General features: G+C 35.6%; 1 protein-coding gene and 1 pseudogene across 7 annotated transcripts; both read left to right on the top strand.

Moving 5' to 3' along the window:
• LOC111278863 (uncharacterized) lies at positions 1–15,766 on the top strand. Of its 6 annotated transcripts, none has more exons than XM_089764469.1 (21): positions 1–295; positions 2,064–2,123; positions 2,221–2,401; positions 2,493–2,596; positions 4,067–4,153; positions 4,247–4,322; positions 4,420–4,494; positions 4,638–4,691; positions 6,647–6,706; positions 6,956–7,072; positions 9,960–10,054; positions 10,160–10,362; positions 11,169–11,266; positions 11,486–11,589; positions 11,673–11,838; positions 12,007–12,129; positions 12,877–12,959; positions 13,443–13,584; positions 14,155–14,184; positions 14,556–14,626; positions 14,762–15,766. In XM_089764469.1, exons 7-21 carry the CDS (start codon positions 4,423–4,425, stop codon positions 15,357–15,359), a joined length of 2,016 nt encoding a protein of 671 aa, XP_089620595.1. In that variant the 5' UTR covers positions 1–295; positions 2,064–2,123; positions 2,221–2,401; positions 2,493–2,596; positions 4,067–4,153; positions 4,247–4,322; positions 4,420–4,422; the 3' UTR covers positions 15,360–15,766. The 6 variants fall into 6 exon arrangements, with proteins under 6 accessions (XP_089620595.1, XP_089620594.1, XP_089620597.1 ...); XM_089764468.1 differs by having other exon boundaries at positions 2,064–2,127; XM_089764471.1 differs by lacking the exons at positions 2,064–2,123; positions 2,221–2,401 and adding an exon at positions 5,182–5,210.
• A 227-nt stretch (positions 15,767–15,993) lies between these two features.
• LOC111278864 (DNA-damage-repair/toleration protein 111-like) lies at positions 15,994–17,230 on the top strand (annotated as a pseudogene). Its single transcript, XR_016343905.1, has 2 exons — positions 15,994–16,835; positions 17,009–17,230. The product of XR_016343905.1 is annotated as a DNA-damage-repair/toleration protein 111-like (transcript).
• The last annotated feature ends 2,838 nt before the right edge of the window (positions 17,231–20,068 follow it).

Below are 20,068 nucleotides of genomic sequence, written 5' to 3'. Positions count from 1 at the left end.
ATCCCGCGATTACCTTGAGCTTTTTGGTTTCCTTCTCTTGCGCCCACCTGAATCCATCGGCTTGATCCAATCCGAGAAACATCCACTTTTTCTTTGAGTTTCATTTCCAATCCCTACGGTTCAGATTGCTAGGGTTTCCGCTTCGGCAGATCTTTCCTTTTTTTTTTTTTTTTTAATTCGCCGATTCCTAGGGTTTTCTTTGGTTCAGATCTGGGTTCTTTTTTGGAGGCGATTTCTCTGTTAAATTTTCGCAAAGATGTTTTGGCGTATGTCCGGATTATCCACTGCGTCTCCTGTGAGTTTCCCCTTTTCTTTCTATTTTCTTTTTATTGTTTTTTATCTTTGCTGATGTGTTTGCCATTTCTTGTGAATTTAATTGATTGCGGTGTTTCTTGCTTGTGAAATTTTTGTTTGGCTGCTTGTAAAATGCAAGAAAAACAATAAAGTCTTGAAATATTGTGTTTCAATGTCTGGAATTGGTTAAAAGCTTTCGGTATTGGATACTCCTCATTGTTAGAATAGTTGTACAATATAGAGTATGGGTCATTTGCTCTGGAATTGTTCAAGTTCTTTGATTGTTCCTTTTAAATCAGGCGGCATTTGCTATGGGAGACAATGAGTACCCATGTTTTCTTTCCAACAAATGGGCGGTTTTTCAAATGTGAAATTCAGTGTTTGTGGCTTTGGCATCATTGTTTTCTACATTCCCACTGCCTTTATTGAGGGGGACGTTGGAGGAGAGGATTAGAGGAAAATATATTTTTTTCCCTCTAGTTATTATATTTTAGATAGGCAAAAGGACATAAATAGTCGGATCCTCTTTTTTTTTTTGGGGTAGAATGGAGAGCCAAAGACCCTTAAAGGAACAACTAAGCTAATGGAGGATAACCAACACTCATTAAATCTGCAAGTAGGAGGGTTCTCAATCCAACCAGTGCCTGATGATGAATTTGTAATCTTGGAGCATGTGTCAAGCTTTTATTGGCCAACCAGTCAGCTATGAAATTCTTCTGTCTAGGAATATGAGACATTTTCCTGCTCCATTCTGTATTCAAGACGCTTTTGATTGCTTGGATAATGGGATAAAGAGGGTGTTGAGGTGGAGCGTTCTGTTTTATTATCGTCACAGAACTTAGGCCATGTTTGATGTGTAGGATGATGGATAGGATAGGATAATAATCATCCTATACCATGTTTGGTTTGCATCTAAAGAAAGGGATAGGATTGCAAAGAGGATTAATCATCCTTTTGGCATACGATGATTCAACCCTCCCAAAGTGGAGAGAATTATTTTTAATCCATTGGATTGAATTTACATGTCCTATTATACCCTTAAAATTATGTCAATAATTTAATTTGTATAAACTTCGAGGAAGGATAATTTTGACCAATAAATAAATTTACATGTTTTATTATACCCTTAAAATTACATGAATAATTTAATTTGTTTAAACTTTGAGGAAGGATAATTTTGACCAATAAATAAATTATCCTATGCTAATCTTGCATACATTGACACAAGATAGGATGACATTATTTAATTTAATCCTATTCATAATATCATTTAATCCTATTCTATCATAATCTTGTGTGCCAAACACATCCTCAGGAGTTTGATTCTATCTCCACTTTATCTAATGCCATATCCTTTGCAAGCTTGATTCTATGAAAGATTCCCCAAAGCTCTGCCAAATCAATCAGACAGTCACCTAAGAAGCATGTAAACCCAAGCACCCAGTTGCCCCAATCCCCTCTGATTACTCCACCTGTGCTAGCTTTTCTCTCACTTTGGTTCTAGCTTCCATCAACATTAAGTTTCAAACATTCTGTTTGTGGTATGTCCCAACTAAGGATGCCTTTAGCTTTTTGATTTTGGGTATGTTGCTGTCCGAATAAATAAGCCATACGTGGATCACTTTAACAATTTTTTCCCATTTGACATGGCCTGGAACTCTTTCATTAGAAAAGACAGCCTTATTTCTCCACTTCTGTAAAAGCCATATTATATTTACAAAGAGCATGGTCCAACTCCAATCATTAAACCCTTCATTTTTCCATTCTAGGAGATTAAGAGCAAAGCAGTCCAGATGGGATACTTGGTGGATCCTATGTTTTTCTATCAAGTAGGTGAGATTCTAGAGGAAAATCTTCTTAAGCTTGCATCTTCTTGTTGTTTGCAGCAAAAAGGAATTCGCATAAATTTTTGGGATTTTGGCACAGGTGCTATGCTTTTCTCTGGAGGCCTAAGATGACATTCCTGTAATAATTATTCATCTTTTAAGTATTAGGTGGGGCTGATAATTGCGTGTTGCCCGTATTCTATTCCCCAATAATGCCCTATTGTGGAAGGAAATGATATTCAAGGGCCAAGGCCTTGCTTGTTGTTAGTTTACAGTAACTTGTATGTGTACTATTTTCTGCATCTGTACTCTTCAGAAAGTATGGCTTTTGTTTTTCATTTTTGACAAGTTTTGTTTTTATGATAAATGCAGGTTGAGACAATTTTAGATAAGGAAAATTTTACACTGGAGGAGCTTCTCGATGAAGATGAAATTATTCAGGAATGCAAAGCCCTTGATGGGCGGCTTATAAACTTGTACAGTTTCTAGTCTTTGCATATGCTTGCTTTTTTTGTTCTTTCATTACTTAGCACATTGAAGTGTTCTATATCATCATGTTTCAATTAGATAATATATGGGCTCTAATGTGCTTATATATGCTTTTTTACTTTAATCACCTTGTGAGGTTTTGTTATAAGTGAGACAATTTGTTAATGTTTGATCATAGGCCATGGATTTAAACGTCAAAGCCTTATGCAAAGGTTTTTGAAGCCCTCATAGAGTTTTCATTGTATAGTGGATTTGAATAATCTAAATATTTATTAACATTAAATGGGAATCTATAGAATTAAATCTACAGATACCGAGGCATACCTGGTTAATTAGACCCTGGATATTGTTGCTTCTAATCAACATAAAAGGTGTTGAAAATGTGAGGCAAAGAACAAATGTAGAGGCATGGTGAAGCATTATATACAATGATCTTAATTGTGTAGAAAGCTGAGAAAGCTACATTGAAAAAGATCAGTTCAAGATTGATGGAGATCTTTTGCTAAATTATATGAAACTTTCGGTGAAGATCCTTGGTTAAGTTTGGCCGTTGTTTATATAAGGTTGTGTTGGATCACTTTGGACAAAGCACTCTCTATATCAGTCATTATATTATGTAAGAATTGCTTTGTAATTCTTAACAAATGCTTTGTCCATTAATAACTAGACCACAGGGTGTAATGTTACTAATATATGTCTGATAGGCACTGGCAGTATTGCTATCCAGGGAGTCATTTATCTGGAACAAAGGCTTTGAATAGATTGTGTAGTTTGGAGGGTTGTATTTTTTTGTTTGATTGCTAGTGTACCAAAGGTGTGGATAGAAGGATCTGCTTTTTTGCCTTCGGTTTTTTTAGAAGATGAAGTAAACAAATTAAAGGACACAAAGGGGATGCCAAGAAAAGATGAATAATATCCTGAGCATCCTCTACTTCTAACAGTTGTCTATGAAATCATAAGTAAAAGTGTAAAACCAAGTGTCCAACAGCTTTATCATGTGTCGTACTTGGAACAGGGATCAAAGCTAGAGCTTTTTTACTACCTTTTCAAGAATGTGAATCCGTCCAAGCCTCTAACTCCTTTTCAATTAACTGGCAACAATCCTAGTTTTAGCTAACACTGCATAAGCCATGTATCAAAGTTGTCTTGCCCATAGGCGAGGCAGAAAGAGATGATGAATCGACTCAACTTCTTTCTTGCACAAAAAGTATCTATCAAGCGAGAGTGTACCTTCTTTCACATCCCTTCCCTGGCTAAGAAAGTAACGTTAGTTACTTGGGCCCCTTCAGAGGATGTTGATAGCTTGAATTATGTGTGTGTGTGTGGGGGGGGGGGGGGGGAGGTTGGATATTTGCTCAATTTAAGCCACACTTTGCAATTGTCTGTATGGCAATTTCTAATTCTATGTTTTTGCTTCATTATTTTTTTTCACGGTGGTATTATTTTCTCATTTGTAGCTTGCGAGAGAAGGCTCAAGTTGAACTACTTATTCAATATATTGTGGTAGAACCTCCAGAGGATGCTGAGAAGAGGCGAGCTTTCAAGTAGGTTTTAATAGTTAATAAATGGGCTTGTGCTCCCACTCCCTCGATATTAATGTGTACATGATGTGTTATGCTTGATTTATCTGATTGTAGGTTTCCTTTTATTGCGTGTGAGATTTTTACATGTGAGGTTGATATCATACTAAAAACGTTGGTCGAAGATGAAGAAGTAAGAAGTTGACCCTTTTATTCCCCATGTTTTAGCTGTTGTAATTTTCCTTTTTTAATGTCAGTTTCTAAATCATTTGGTGCTTCCTTGTTTGTAGTTAATGAATTTGTTATTTTCCTTTTTGGATTCGAATCACTCCCATAGCACACTGCTAGCAGGATACTTCAGCAAGGTATTCTATTTTGAACTTTTGAGATATTCACATGTTTAACGTTGTAGCCCTTGTGCATTTCATTTCATTTATTAGGTTTAAAAATGTAAGGTGCTTTGAATATCTTGTTATCTGTTTCATAGTTGGTTATTTTTTCTTGCTAGGTTGTCATATGTCTGCTTTTGCGGAAGACAATGCCATTCCTGCAGTATGTTAAGGTGTGTTTAAGATTCTATGCAACTTGATTGAGGAATTTTTTGTATTTATTTGTGCTGTTAAAATGGATGATGGTTTTTTGGTGGTATTACATGGCATGTTTGAGAACATTTTTGCTTTGCTATAATACATCAGCAATAATGTATTCAAAGAAAGAAATTGAAAAAAAATTAAATATGCCTGCAAAATATGATTCAATTTTAAACAAATGGCCTTGTGATAATTAGGACTTTGTAATTTGCTTTGCCATTTGGTACATATACCTATTGAATTTGGTTGTGCCCTTGTTTTGAGGGTTAGCTTCGTCTCTGTGCTGATTTTCTTTTCTAATCTTCTTTGAGCAGTTAAAGATCTGTAAAATCTGCTGGTTGCCCCTTGTCTTCTTGGCTCTTTTTTTTTTTTTTTTTTTAAGATGCAATAAAAGGCACTGGTGTAACTCAATAATAAAGCTTTTAGAGTCTCTCTTGACATCTCTAATTTGGCTATTTGCAGGTTCATTTTACGAGAGTTCTGGCATTATGGTAGCTCTAGATACTTCATTCTATTTTAAGCATAATTTTATGTTGATTTGTACTCATAGGTTAGGGTTGAAAAACCCTTTACCTTGTCCAACTAAAAATTAAAGAAATGAGAATTCTGACTAGAAGTGCAGACAGGATTTTTTATGTTCAAGTTTGAGCTAAATGAATTAAATTGTAGTTTGACTTTCTGTGAAAAGTTTGACTGAAACTATTGTTTATTTCTTTATGAGTGGAGACTTGGAAACTTCTACTTTAGTACATAGGATGCTGGCAGCTTTATAATTTAAAATTTGTCTTTATAGTTGAGAAACTGTACAGGATTCTTATATGATCACTTTCTGGAACTAGAATTTACTTTGCGTGATGGTAAATTGATCTGAAATTGCCTTATTACCTGCTGGAAAATGTTGAGCGTTTACTTTCTATAGTTGTTTAAGTATTGCAGGTTGTTTCCTCTGTTGTATGTCGTAGAGTGGTGGGAAATCCATGGTTGGCCCTGAAATAGATGCATGTTTCCTCAGTGGGAAGAGGGTTTGATAGATGAGCTTGCTAATTTGGATGGCAGTGTGTCAAATTGCTTTACATGTCTGTATCTTAGTTGGACTTTAGCACTTCTCTCTGAACCTAAGTTACTCAGAACAGGAACTGGAATTTAGAACCCCACCCATCTCAAAAGGGGTTATGATGGGGGTATTCTTGCCCCTTTTTTTAAGGTGATTTGTTTAGAGTTATAAATTAATTAGGAGTTGTAGAAAATAGTGGATCATTTTAATTGGTAGTTGGCTAGCTTATTCCGTTAAGAACTTCATTTCTACGAGCAATTTCTATAGAGGCATTTAATCTTTTGATTGGATTTTTTTTTTTTGGGTTTTGGAAGATTCAAAATTTCAGATTGCATTGCATTGCGTGATTCAGTACGAAATTCCTTGTGGTCAGAGTAAATTCTTGTAAAGCTATTACTGTCTTTGTTTTTTTTACCCCAACATGGCTGCAAGAAATTGCATTATGTTTTGATGTGTCTTTATATGGATATTTGTCAATATAAAAAGGACTAGGGTGTTTGATGCTTGGGGATTTTGAAGAATGCATAAGTTTTTATGGGCATTTGGAAGACTTGGTGTTATCCCCCCCCCCCCCCCCCCCCCCCAACCCAAAAAAAAAAAAAAAAGAAGAAAACTTGGTGTTGCTTACATGGTTGAATTCTTTGGAATCTGGATGAATATGATGTTTGTAATTTGAATCTGTAATACTTGTCGGATATGAAGTGCATGCTAAACTTTTCTTTGTAGAATCATCTCTGTGGCTTTGTTGCATTTTTGGATGCTTGTTGTTGCATGTAATGCTTGTTGTAGAGAATAGATCTGTTGTCTTTGAATTAGCTTTGAAGTTACCTGTATATTATTGATCTGATTTGTCGCCTTTATGATGCTGTGCAGGGTCATCAGGAAATTGTCAAGCAGCTAGTTGACCTCATTGGCATAACTTCCATAATGGAGGTTGGTGTTTGTCTATCTTTGTTGCTTTCACATATATGAACCTCTCAAAAGCTTAAGGTGTTTTTTAATCTTTCTATTCTTTGTGCTTATTTAATGAGATTATCTGTGCAGTTGGTTTGTCTACAAAGTTTTTCATGTTATCAAAATATTTTCAGTAGGATGCAATGCATAAAATAAACTTTTGATCCTAGATTGCCACCTGCTGAGAGGCTTTATGTTAGCTTATGAGAGTTATTCCTTGTTAAACAGGTTTTGATACGTCTGATTGGTGCTGATGAGCATATGTACACAAACTACATGGAGTCAATGCAATGGATAGAGGATACAGATGTATTGAAGATGATTGTGGACAAGTTCAGCTCTTCAGTAAGTGCCAACTACTTGACGAATATCAAAATTTATACTATTTGAGCAATATCAAAATTTATACCTTTTTTTACTTTGGCAAAGTGCGCTTGTTACTTGGGGCTTCTACACTTTTAGGGGTGGCATAGGTGGAGATTTTTGTTAACTTGTTGTACACTGGCTTTACCTTCCTGCCTTTGTTTTTTCTTAATTGTTTTAGCATAATATGCCTCTGATCTTGTCTAAGGATTTGAGACTCTCTATTCCTTCCACCCTTGCCCAATTGAGGAGCCCATTAAGTAGAAAATATAGTAGTCTCAATTAATGACTACTGAGCGTAGCATTTGAAGAGTGACCAATGAGAACTTTTGCTTGTCTTCTTCTACCTTAGGGCATTTGTGGCAGCACAAAAACATGGATAAAAACACATAGACATGCGTGACATGCATGTTTGTGCATGTTAAATGCATACATGCACACACACAAACACACATAGAGGAGGGATTCACTTACACCTACGTAAAAGTAATTATGTTTTTGACCTTTTCATATTTTTTATATGATTTATATTTTATTAATCCAGCATTTGAATTTTATGCTCTATTCACGTAGATCATCTATGGTAAATTTCAATTTAATTGAAAATGTCTAACTATTTGTTTGATAACAATAAAACTTCATTTGTTAAATATATAATGAAAAAAAATCTCGATCGATGTTATATGGATATTTGATTGATTTGAAACTTTATGTGCATGATGGGTACAAGCTGGTTGTTAAATCCAACAGTTGGTTTATTAAAATATTAATCATACATGAAGTTATAGAAGGGTGTAAAACTTAATTAGTTTTACTATAGTGTAACTTGATCTCTCCACACACACACTCGTACATATATACATAAGTAAATTTTGCAACAAGGACTCTTTGGAACCAACCCAGCACTTTTGTCTTGTCACAAAATTTTCCTTACCTTGAGAATTTCAAAAACATTGTCACTACAAGATTTCAAACAATTTCGGCATTGAATTGATTTTTGTTATTGTATCCTTTTTGGTAAATTTCCTTCTTTCCTTTACTTGGTGTTCATCATGTTTTGCTAAGATTTTTATTATCTCAATTGCTGTGTCAATTTTGTTTTAATTTATCATTTTATTACTCGATGATGCTTAATATCTTTGTACTCTTAGTGTTTTTATTTGTATTTTCATTTCATCTTTTGATTCTTTGGGACCAAACCATCACTTCAGTGGGTTTGGTTAAGTTTTCCTTACCTTGAGAATTTTCTACAATTGTGTTGCTATAAGATTTCTGACAATTTCAGACATTAGGGGGATTTTTATTACTATGTGATTTTCTATATTTGCAACAAAAAAAGAAGAAGAAGAAAAAGTAGCTCAAAATTTCCTACTTACTCTTTTCTCTTAGTTGTTGTTTATCCTGTTTTCCTATAATTTTTTTATATTTCAACTGCCATGTCATTATTTTATCACTTTGTTACTCAATGATGCTTTCTACTTGCACAATTCTTACTTTTATTTTGGTTTTCATTTAATCTTTTGATCATCATTTCGAATGAGTCTATGTATTTTAAGATAGTCCCGGAAAAAATTTTTAGAAAAAATTTTCTTTGCAGGTGTTTTTCATTCCAAAAGAATAAAACAAATAGACACTAAATTATTATTAGTGGAATCCACCTTTGACCAGGCTCCACGGCAGCCCAATACCCCTATAAATTCTCTTTTTTTTTTTTATTTTTTTAATCTTTTAAGAAGGTATTCTTTTTGTTTAGTGGATGCCTCCTTTCTTTCATTCCGAGAATTCAAATTCTCCTCCGTACTCTCAATTGCTTCCTTTTCCCTGTCCTCCTTACTGCTTCATCCTGCTTCCTTGGTCTTGCAGCTGGCAAGCCTTGTGGCCCACCTCTCCCCTCTGTCTGTCCTTTTTTCTTATTCCTTTCCTTATTTTCCCATCTCTTCTGTTTCTGTTCAGGCTCTCCTTTACTCCCCTTTCTCCTCTTGCCATGTATTTAGATAAGCTTCTTCTGTTGTTATGCTCTAAACTGACCTTGCATCTTCCTATTTCCCTGAAGCAGGCCTGAATGTCACTTAACTTATACATCTTTCTTTCATACCCTCAACACTCTATCACACATTTATGACCTGATTTAATATTTGCTTTTAGACTCTTTCGGATAGGTTTTTTTTTTTTTTTTGATGATTTTTGGCATAGGGTGCCTGGGTTTGCAAGATATTAGCTGGATATGGAATTATTTTTTTTCTACTTTTGCCCCCTTATTTTCCTCTTTGTTTGGGGTATTTATAGGGAGTGTTGGTGATGGTGGATAGCCATCCTTCGGCAGAGGTTGGGCCAAAAGGTCAATCTTTGGGGACTTTCTTTTTTCTCTTTTTGAATTTTCTGTTCACATAGGGATTCTGATGTAGGATCAGCCCAAGAATAAGTTAGAAATGAAACAAATTAAAATTAGATAAAGTTAAAAGGGGTGGGTAACATGGAAGATAAAATGAATTACCCTAGATAAAAAGTGCTGTTTACCAACTTCATTTGCCAATACTTATTTGCCTTTGTCTCTTGATCCCTTCTCTTAATCAAAATGCAGTTCATCTGCTGTTCTCTCGTACCTTGATTAGAATGTTGTATTTGATTCTTTGTTGCACAAGTGCTGACTCTGCCACTACTTTGGTGTACCTTGATTTGAAGGCATGCTGCAGCATGCTGACTTTGCAGCATGCCGTATGATGCCCACATAGATGTTTCCTGACCTATGGAGAGTATAACTGATTTAGGATCATTAAGGGCATGTAATTAAGGTGTTACATCAATATTGGTATTTAAATGCGGGTCAGTATTTATTGAAAAATATTCAAATTGTTTTTTTTTTTAACAGGATTCTGCTGAGGTGCATGCCAATGCAGCGGAAACCTTATGTGCGATAACACGATTTGCTCCTCCTAGTCTTGCTGCCAAAATTACAAGCCCAAAGTAGGTCTCATAATTTTCTTCTCATGTTGCTTATAGATGTGCCAAAAATGTGATCTGACTTATCAATCATTCAATTTGGTTTTCTTTTCTTTTGGTGCTGTTAAGTTTCATTGGAAGATTATTTCGTCATGCTTTGGAAGACTCAAGACCAAAATCTGTTCTGGTCAATTCCTTGTCTGTCTGCATATCTTTGTTAGATCCCAAGAGGCTAACATCGGGTGTATATCACGCATACAACCGCCAAGTCTCTCAAGGATCAATGATAGCTGCTAACCCTGAGACAATTGAAGGAATGCTGGAGAGTTTAGGTGAATTAGCTCTTCTGGTTTACTTTATCTGCATAACAAATCCAGTTGCAGACACCTTGCTCAGAATTGAAAAATGAATTAACTGAAGATGTTATAGGGGTTTTCTCTTCTTACCATATGATGTCTTATTATCATTTATCCCCCTAGAATTACTCTTTTGAAGCATTCTCAACTACTTAATGCCTATGAAAATATTTACATAAAAGGAAACCAAGAAGAGTATCAGCATCCTACTCTTGTCTGATGACCTTGGAAGTATGGAAACAGACATGGGACTCATTTATGATACATTGTGAACACAAAGACAATTTTAAAAAAAATTAGGGCATGACACAGCGGGATATGACAATAAAAGAAATATATATGTTTCATTAATTTTAAATAAAAATACAGTATGCTATAAAAAGTCTAAAATGTTATGAAATATATTGAGAAAATATTTTGTTTGATTGTATGTTATTGTTATAGTTGTATTACATGTAATTCAAATTATCTAGTCCAATTTTCAGGTGAACAATGGGTACAATTTATTGTTCTTTCACTGCCATGTGCACCCATTTCTGGCATGCCTTGACTGTCTTAATATTTTATTATTTTTTGGCTCATCTCTCTGTGTTAGATACAAATCCCATTGTGTCGTAGGCATATCTGTGTCTGACACTTATATGACACTGGTACTTTGGGGATTTCAACTTGTCTGTGCTTCGTAGCTCATGACAGATTCTTAAGCAATTGATTTCAATTAAACTTAAATGTCAATGTCATCCACCACAGGAGAACTAATAAATCTGGTTACCACGCTGCAGGTGATTTACTTAAGCTATTGGATATTTCATCTTCAGAGTCAACCTTGTTTACAACCTATGGAAAATTACAGCCACCTCTTGGGAAACATCGTTTGAAGGTATTTCTTTATTTTTAAAATTTACCTTTGTGTATTTTGAGGATTTGAGTCTCTTTTTTTTTTTTTTTGGTTCCTGCACGGGTAAGCTATAGCTGATGGTTGAATTTCGTAATTTCTGTACTAGAATACTATTTTAATGATGCTTTTCTATGGATTATCAACTGCTCAACCAGAAAAAAGCTGATGGGATAATTTATAATTTGACATGGGATTTTCCAGATTGTAGAGTTTATTTCTGTCTTGCTGACGGTTGGTAGTGAAGCTGCGGAAAAGGAATTGATTCGACTGGGTGCTGTGCAAAGGATTTTGAACTTGTTCTTTGAGTAGGTTTAAGATTCCTGCTGTGCAATTATATAATTACTGATTAGATCCTATTTCTTATTCCCTTGGTTAACTCTGTGTGCAGGTATCCATACAACAATTTTTTGCATCACCATGTGGAGAACATAATATTATCATGTTTAGGGAGCAAAAATGTTCCACTTGTTGAACATCTTCTTCATGAATGTAAACTTTTGGGAAAGATACTTGAAGCAGAAAAGAATTGCACGTTAACTTCTGATCCAAATATGGTAGTTATCCTGTCATACTTTACTTGGATCTTCTATTCTAATGGCATTTATTTAGCATATTTTTTGTTTCATTTTTTAGTGCATGAACTTCTTATTGTTTTACTCCCCCTCCATCTATTTAAATGCTGAATTGGTGCTTGTTTTCTCCTTTGTTCAACTCTTCTGCAGCCAACAGTTAGTGCTGAAGGTAGACCGCCACCAAAGATAGGAAATATTGGACACTTGACACGTATATCTAACAAACTTGCTCAGCTTGGATATAGCAATGGTGAAATTCAGGCATATCTGCAGGTTTTAAATCTCTTGAATTTTATAATATTTGTCAGTGTTTTGTACAGTATTGCAATTTGCAACACTGAACCAAACTTGAAATATTTTTTGAATTTCTGATCGGAGTCAGAATTACAGCTTGATTTCTAACCGAATGATATCTAAACATTCAATCTATCCTATGGTAAGTCTGCATTTTCATTTGGGATGTCGCATAAAAATTATCCACTATCAAAAATCGCACCTATCTTGCAACTATCAACAATGTTTAGGTTAAGAACTTTTTACAGCCAAGGACAAAGAAATGGGAATCTTAAATCAGATGATTAATTCTTTTGAGTGCATTTAAGGTATTTTTGTAATACTTGACCTTTTTCAGAGTGGACAATAACTTTTGGGCTGAGGGAGTGTGTTGAAATACACATGGTACCTCTTTGTGCTTTATCCATAAATTTAACTAATATATCCTTGTTTTAACACTTATGCTGTCATGTCTACATTTTATGATCTTTTTCTGGATGTTTGCATTTTGATCTCTGTATTTTGAGACTATTATTATGTCTGGTGTCACAGGGGGAGCTAGCCTTCTCCCATGTCATTATCTCCACTCCTATTCCCCGACTTTATACCTAGACTTCCATGTTCTAACCATTGGGATGTTGCCAGGGAAAAGTTTCTGCCCATTTCTGTTAGATGTAAAACCTTTTAGGGTTAAAATTATTTTATACTTTCAAGAGTAGTGTTTTTAATTTGTTTTTCTTTTGATAGGAAAATAGTGAATGGATTGATTGGCACACAAATGTCCTATCAAAGCGTAATGCTACAGAAAATGTTTACCAGTGGGCCTGTGGGTATGTCATCTTCCTCTGAATGTTGCTTTATTTCTCATTTATCCAGATGCTATTTGCAATTGCTGTATTTCTGGGTGAATGGAAGTTTTTGGCATGGCTAAAATTAATATTTTGCAGGGCAGAACCCAATGATTGCATCGATCCCTATCGACAGAAACCTCAAGCCTGCTAATTATTTTTATTGAGTATAGGTAGAACAGGATTATAAAATGGTAAAAGAACTTTTCTGGGATATAATCAATGAACACTAAAGGATGTGAGTGAATGCTACTTTCTTTTGAACTAGTTGGTAGCTTTGCTTGGGTGAGGCCAGAAAAGAAAATGATTTCAAATAAATTGTTTATTAGCAGCTAAAAATTGAAACACATTGAAAATGCTTGGGTGTTTCTTCAAGTTAAGTTGCTGCTGGCCTTTTTGTTTGATATAATATTTATGATTTTTTCTCTCTGAGTCACTTTAATATGATTCCATCAAATTTAACAGGAGGCCAACTGCACTACAAGACCGGAACAGAGATAGTGATGATGATGATTACCAAGATAGGGATTATGATGTTGCAGCCTTAGCAACTAACTTAAGCCAGGCATTTCGATATGGCATTTACGGTAACGATGATATGGATGAGGTGCCTTCTAGAACTTTCTCACTATTTCAACTATATTTTAGTTGTGCTCATAAGAAAAAAAAAGAAAATGATATTTCTAAAATAAGCAATTATTGCACATTTTAAAGGGATGTGTTGGATATTGCAACTGACAAGACCTCATTTGCGAAATTTATAGTTATGCAAGAAATGTTGATGTGTTGTTATATTAAAACAACATTCAATACTATTCGATATGCTTCGTTGACTTGTTCTTGATTCTGCCTTAACATTTAGCCTTAAAAAAGGTATCTTGATGATTTTTGTAAAGTTGTTGGTGCAGTTATAGTGGTTTTCCTTACTATTCTCATGTTGGTTACTTTATCTGCAACATCTCTTTGTTATGTTTGCCGAATCAAACTTGTTAGTTCTTTTACTATACTGTCTTTGGTTTTTACTTATCTGTATATCTTAAATCTTACTAGTTTAGATATGTTTTTATTTCATTATTTTTCTTTATCTATTCATTCTGTTGTTAAATTAGTAGACACTCCGATTTAAAATGTGGAGCTGTTGTTTATTCATTTGCTGTATCTTGTTCTTTTGTTTTAGGTACATGGCTCACTTGAGCGTGACGACGAGGTATACATTATGTGTTATGATCTCATATGTAAAGTCAATAGCTGGACATTTGGTCTTTTGAATAATACTGTAGGAAAAAGTTTGCTAAAACTTATTCTGAGGACTCTTCCTCTCTGTGATTTTTCGCACTCTTTTTAGTGTGAAATTGTAAGTTCTTTCTATTAATTTTACACTCCGTTATTTTATGGTCTTCAAAAAATGATGTCGATCTTTTATCATCAAGAACAACACCCCTCTGCCTGGCTTTTGTATTTTTTTTTGTTGTTTCTTTTCCTTTATAGCTTTTGAAATTGTGGCTTGGCTGCCCCCCTCTTTGGGTGAAGAGAGTTTTTTGAATAATTGAAAATGTCTACCACTGTTGTATTTTTCAGGATGTTTACTTTGATGATGAATCTGCTGAGGTTGTAATATCTTCTCTGCGCCTAGGAGACGACCAAGAAAGGTAGGTTGAAATCTTCATTTGAATTAACTGGTGGGAATTAGAATTGCCACTTTGATAGCCATGTTGAATTTTTTAGTTTTATGTAAACTCAATTGCTTGACCTAATTGGTGGGACATTTTCTTTGTTGTCGGCAGTGGTTCTCTTTTTACAAATTCCAACTGGTTTGCTTTTGAAGATGATAGAGTTTCCAATGAACGTTCAACTGATGCTCTGGCTTCTGCATCACCTACTACTGAGGGAGCTGGTGTTGTAAATGGTGATGGTGAAGATGATGAGGTTGTTGTTGGTGAAGATGATGACGTAGATGATACTGCAACATCTTCTCAGGTGCCTGATGCAAAATTAGAAGATAACTCTGCTGACCTGTCTGAAGACTCTAAAGAAGCTGGACCCAGTGCAAATGATAAACCACCTGCGTGGGTTGAATGGAGAGAGACCCCAGATTCCAATGAAGCATCTGGTTCTGATGAATCTGCTATCGTCCCAACTGGTGATCATGACGCAGATGATACTATTGAACCCTCTCCATCTTCCTCTGACAATACAAGTGAAACCGCCCTGGAGTCTCAATCAACAAAGGAAAACCTTGGTTCAAAACCCCCTGAGCCATCGGAGTCTGGTAATGGGAATTCAAGTCCACTTATTGCTGAGGATAAGACAGCTTCAGGAGCAGAGTCTACCCCTGAGATTACCAAAGATGTTGCAGATGCGGCCAAGGAAACAGAGAAATAATGCAAATTATGAAGAATTGGTTTAGTTGAGCTTTATCTCATTCTGTTGGCGACATTGATATGATGGGGGGGGGGGGGGGGGGGGGGGATGGACAGGGCACTGCTCGGTTGACAAGGGTGTTGCTGTTTTCACTCAGCCTAATTGGGCAATGTTGTTGATCGGAGTTAATGATTCTTTTCCCCCACCCATGCAAAGTTTCTCTAATGTCCAATTTGAGAGCAGATTCTAAGCTGCGGACTTGTGTAGCAAGTAATTCAACATTTAATCTGTTGTTCTAGGTACTGCTAGTGATTCATGAAATGTTAGGCAGGCAGGCAGGGAGGCACGTGGTTTAGTGCAAGAAGGGTGTTCACATGACATAATTGTCCATTTCCGATGAATGTCAAAAGTATTGATTTGCAATGCCATATTTAGTCTCTTAACACCAGTCTATGATTCTTCTCCTAGTCTTTTCTTTTGTGTTCGGATAGTTGTTAAATTGATATAAATTGGAGAGGAGAGTTGCCTTTAAGGAACTCTTCTTTTGTTCTATCTGATAGCCGACCATCTCTCATTTCGTCGCCTTTCCTTTCATCATTTTCCTTACTGATCACCACATCTTGGAGGATAACGGACTCTGCGGTAACCCATTTTTATGAGTTTTTCTTCAAACACCGCGAAAAACAAAATGCTAGGTCGGTTGTACGGAGACCTCCCTCCGCCGTCCGATGAAGAAAACAAACCCAGCAGTAACTCGACCTTATGGTCAAGCAGCACAAAGATGGCACCTCCTGCCCCCCGCAAGCCTTTCTCGGGCTTAGCCCCGCCACTGACTATCCTCAGATCCCAAAGCAAACACAAAAACCCAATTCCCAAAACCACCCCTTCTGTCTCTGCCTTTGCTACGGCAGCCTGCACTGATGGGCGTCACTTCCACTGTAATGGAAGAGTATGACCCAGCCAGGGCCAATGACAGGACTATCGGAAGGAGAAGAGAAAGGTTATGGAGGAGGAGATGAGGAGGAGATGAGGAGGGAATTGGAGAGGAGGAGATAAGAGAGGGAGAGGGAGAGGGAGAGAGAAGAGAGGGAAAGGGAAAGAGAAAGAGATTACAATGATTCAAAGTTGAATATTTCAGTTGAGGAAGCTTGGAGAAGACGTGCAACAATAAGTGGCGGAGTGCCAAGGTCCCTCTCACTGCCGGGGAAATCTGATGGATTCAGTATTGGAAAGTAGGAGACAAGTGGACTAGGCGTTGGAGCAGGTGGGCAGATGACTGCTGCCCAAAGGATGATGGCCAAAATGGGGTGGAAGGAAGGGCAGGGTCTTGGCCGGCAGGAGCAGGGGATTACTACTCCATTAACGGTAAAGAAGACCGACCGGAGAGCTGGTGTTATTGTGAATGCCAGTGAGACTAGTAAACCTGATAAGAAGGTCAAGAGTTTCAGTTTCAATGGACCCGTACTCGTGTTTTGCTGCTTAGGAAATATGGACATGGTATGCCCGATTGCTCATCCTTTTTATCTTTGTTTTAGATAGCATTTCTGATTGCAATTTAAAATTCACTGCTCAAAGGGTTCCTTCTTGCATATCCTACTTATTTTGTGTAGGTCTTGAACTCTTGATGCTTTGCGATACTTGCTGTTACTGATGGTTTTCTTTGATTGTAGCGACTGGACTCGTAAATTTCTCTAGGCTGTTTCTTAGCTTATCTGGGTTCTGTGCTCTCTGTATCTTGTCTAAGTTGCAAACAATTTTGACAGTCCGGATCATTAGTTGCTTGGATGAAACTTCACATAACGCATATAAAGGAATGGATTTAGTTGGCAAACATTGAATGCTTAATTATCTTTATGACAAAGTAATAAAAGAATATACAAATTTTTTATGTACATACCAGTCACCATGAAAAACATTATAACGAGGAATATATGGATGCTTGACAGACTCTGGCGATATGCAACATGAGTTCAACATGAAATTTATAAAGCCTTTTGCATGTCAAATCAAATTTAAGTACTCAAAGAAGTTGATTTTGGTTGGTTGGATGGTGTTGCTTGTTCTACGACAAAACTGGTGAACATAGTGCTTCACTAGTCTAAAATTTTCTATGCTATTGTACTGATTTTCTATATGGTGCAAAGGTAGAATTATTTAGATGGCAACCATATGTCTTTTGGTTTTGGTCTTGGGAGTTGATAACATACAAACAAAAGTAAGGTCTTGAGGGATAAGGCTGTTTTCATATCACCTTTCTTCAAGGCCTTCTTCAGTAGGACTAGCTTCTGGGCTTCTTGCAGAAAAAAATTCTACGGTTAATGTTAATTGAAGAATTTAATCTCACTAAACACATGTTCTCAGGCTAGTTTGAAACATTTGGGGGCATGTTGGATATATTAGTCTAGATGCTCTTATAGTACAGGAACTTTCCCTAAACTTATTAAAGGAAACTTTTAATCTGGTTATTTTAGGATCTAAACTATAAAAATTGAACAAATTCGGGAAAGTTGGCAACAAAATGTGTTAGATCCATTAAATTTCACCATGTAGCCTTAAAAGTGATAGGTGGCACATGACATGTCAATCAACTAGATCACATCTCCTTGAATTTTTTTTTTTAATTTTTCTTTCTTTTCTTTTCTATAGTTTTGGGAAATTTATTTTTTAGCCATTATATCATTTGATATAGTAAGTCCAAATGCTTGATTTTTTTTTTTTTTTGTTATGAGAACATTCGATTTTCTAACATATGCTCCTCCAGACGCTTCTAAAGCCAAACTTTGAGTCCCATTCAAGTGACATGCATTATCGCTTTTGCATGAGTCCATTACATCCGCACAGTCATGTTGCTTTTCTTTGCTCTTCTTCCATTTTCTTATCTTATCTTTTTTTTTATTATTTTTTTTAATTTTTATGAATCAAATAGGTGAATTTCCTGCTTAGAAATAATTTATCATGAAATTAACTAATGCCCTTAAAATACTCCTTTGATTAATCAAGCATACCACAGGTTTTTCTTTGTATATGGGCCAATGTGTTTGATCTTGAAATTTGGACTCCAAAACGGCAGTTTAGAGAAGTTAAAGGCTGAAAAATGAAAAGGAAAGTTGTGGCTATGGTGGGAAAGTGCAAGAATAAGGAAGATAGAGAGATAAAGTACATTTTGGGGAAAGAAAGGGAAGAGAAAGAAGTAAAATAAAAAGTAAAATAAAAAGGAAAATAAGAAAAAAAAATTAAATATTTTAATCAATTTCCTGCCTTTGTTCAACTTTAAAAGTTTGGATCTTGAAATGACCAAATCAAAAGTTAATGTTTTGAAATGGACATTGGGGTAAAGACGCAAAGTTCATGCTGTTAAACAAGCATTTAGCCGGAAAAAGTGTTAATCTGCAAAATTACATTTTGTTATTTGTTGGTTGGTGCTAATAACAAGCATTATCCTTTCCCTTGTAAGCTAGACCTTAATGACAGCATAAGGCTTGTGATATCATTGGGTTATCCTCTGGCCTATATGATTATTATTTGTTTTTCTTTGCCTGTATTTATTTACATTGAAATTATAATGGTTATATCCTTAACTAGTAAAGCATGATGAATGGGAAAGATGAGTGGCACTAAAAATGACTGGAAACAATGACTTCAGTCTCATGGATGTATTTGGCAACAGTTGAGCAGATTGGTAAAAATGGTTGGGGATCTTCACGTCCTTCACCTCTTTATTGCACATGTTCTTTCATTATTTCTCCTATCCAAACACCCTTTTTTTTACTTTGTATTTCTTACCTTCAAAATTTGTTATGCACAATGGCTCTTCAGTGAATAGATGAAGTAGAATTCAGCTTAAAATGGATGAATTGCTAGATTGAACAGTCCCATAAATGTAATTTAGATCATTATAAAATGGGGGTTTATTAGTACTAGATGGTAATTTTTGATGGCCTTGTAGAATTTTATAGTTGCTGTCTAAGGAAAGTTGGCTGCTCATGTTTGTCAACCCATATTTGGAATTACATTTATAATCAATAAGAAGATAAAGGGCATGATAAAACTTGTATCTCGAGAAATTATATGTTAAAGTGTTTTGGAATCTATAATATTTGTTTCCATTCTTTTTGCTTGAAAATTGTACATGTTTATGAAAATTTTGAATGACCTTTGTCCGGCTGTTATAATTATGTTTATTTGTTTGTTTTCATTATGTCCATTTTTCCTTGGGTCAACTCGCTCGATTGCATTTGTTTCTATTATAAGATTTTGATCCATACTTAAGCTCTTTGGCAGAAATACTGTTATCCTATGATCCCAAGTGCTCTCTTTGGTCCTAGGTGCTGCCTATTTGCGCATCTATCTATCTTCATTTTCCCAGTATTACTCACCACATTGAACTTACGACAGAACTTTTCTTATTTCAGTCTGATATGCTTTTAGCTATACACCTCCTAAAGGCTCTCTTGCCAACAGGATATACCATGAGGAGAAAAATTGAAGTGGTCTTTCTTCTTTTTCTTTTCTTTGGTTTCCAGTCTGTAACTTGAGTTGCACTGTTAGGAACTGTGAAATGGAACAATCTTGTGCAGAAACTTAAATGTCAAAAATCATAATGATAAAACAGAAGGAAAACCGACGGTACAAGACAAAGATGTTTTCCTTCAAAATCTAATAGATTAGCTTTCTATATGATATTATTATGATTATGATTATGATTATGATTATGATTTATACAATCACAC

The sequence above is a fragment of the Durio zibethinus genome, chromosome 8, assembly GCF_047325235.1.
Source record: "Durio zibethinus cultivar Kanyao isolate XHJ-2024 chromosome 8, ASM4732523v1, whole genome shotgun sequence".
Lineage (NCBI taxonomy): Eukaryota > Viridiplantae > Streptophyta > Magnoliopsida > Malvales > Malvaceae > Durio > Durio zibethinus.
This window is presented reverse-complemented; position numbering and strand designations above follow the sequence as displayed.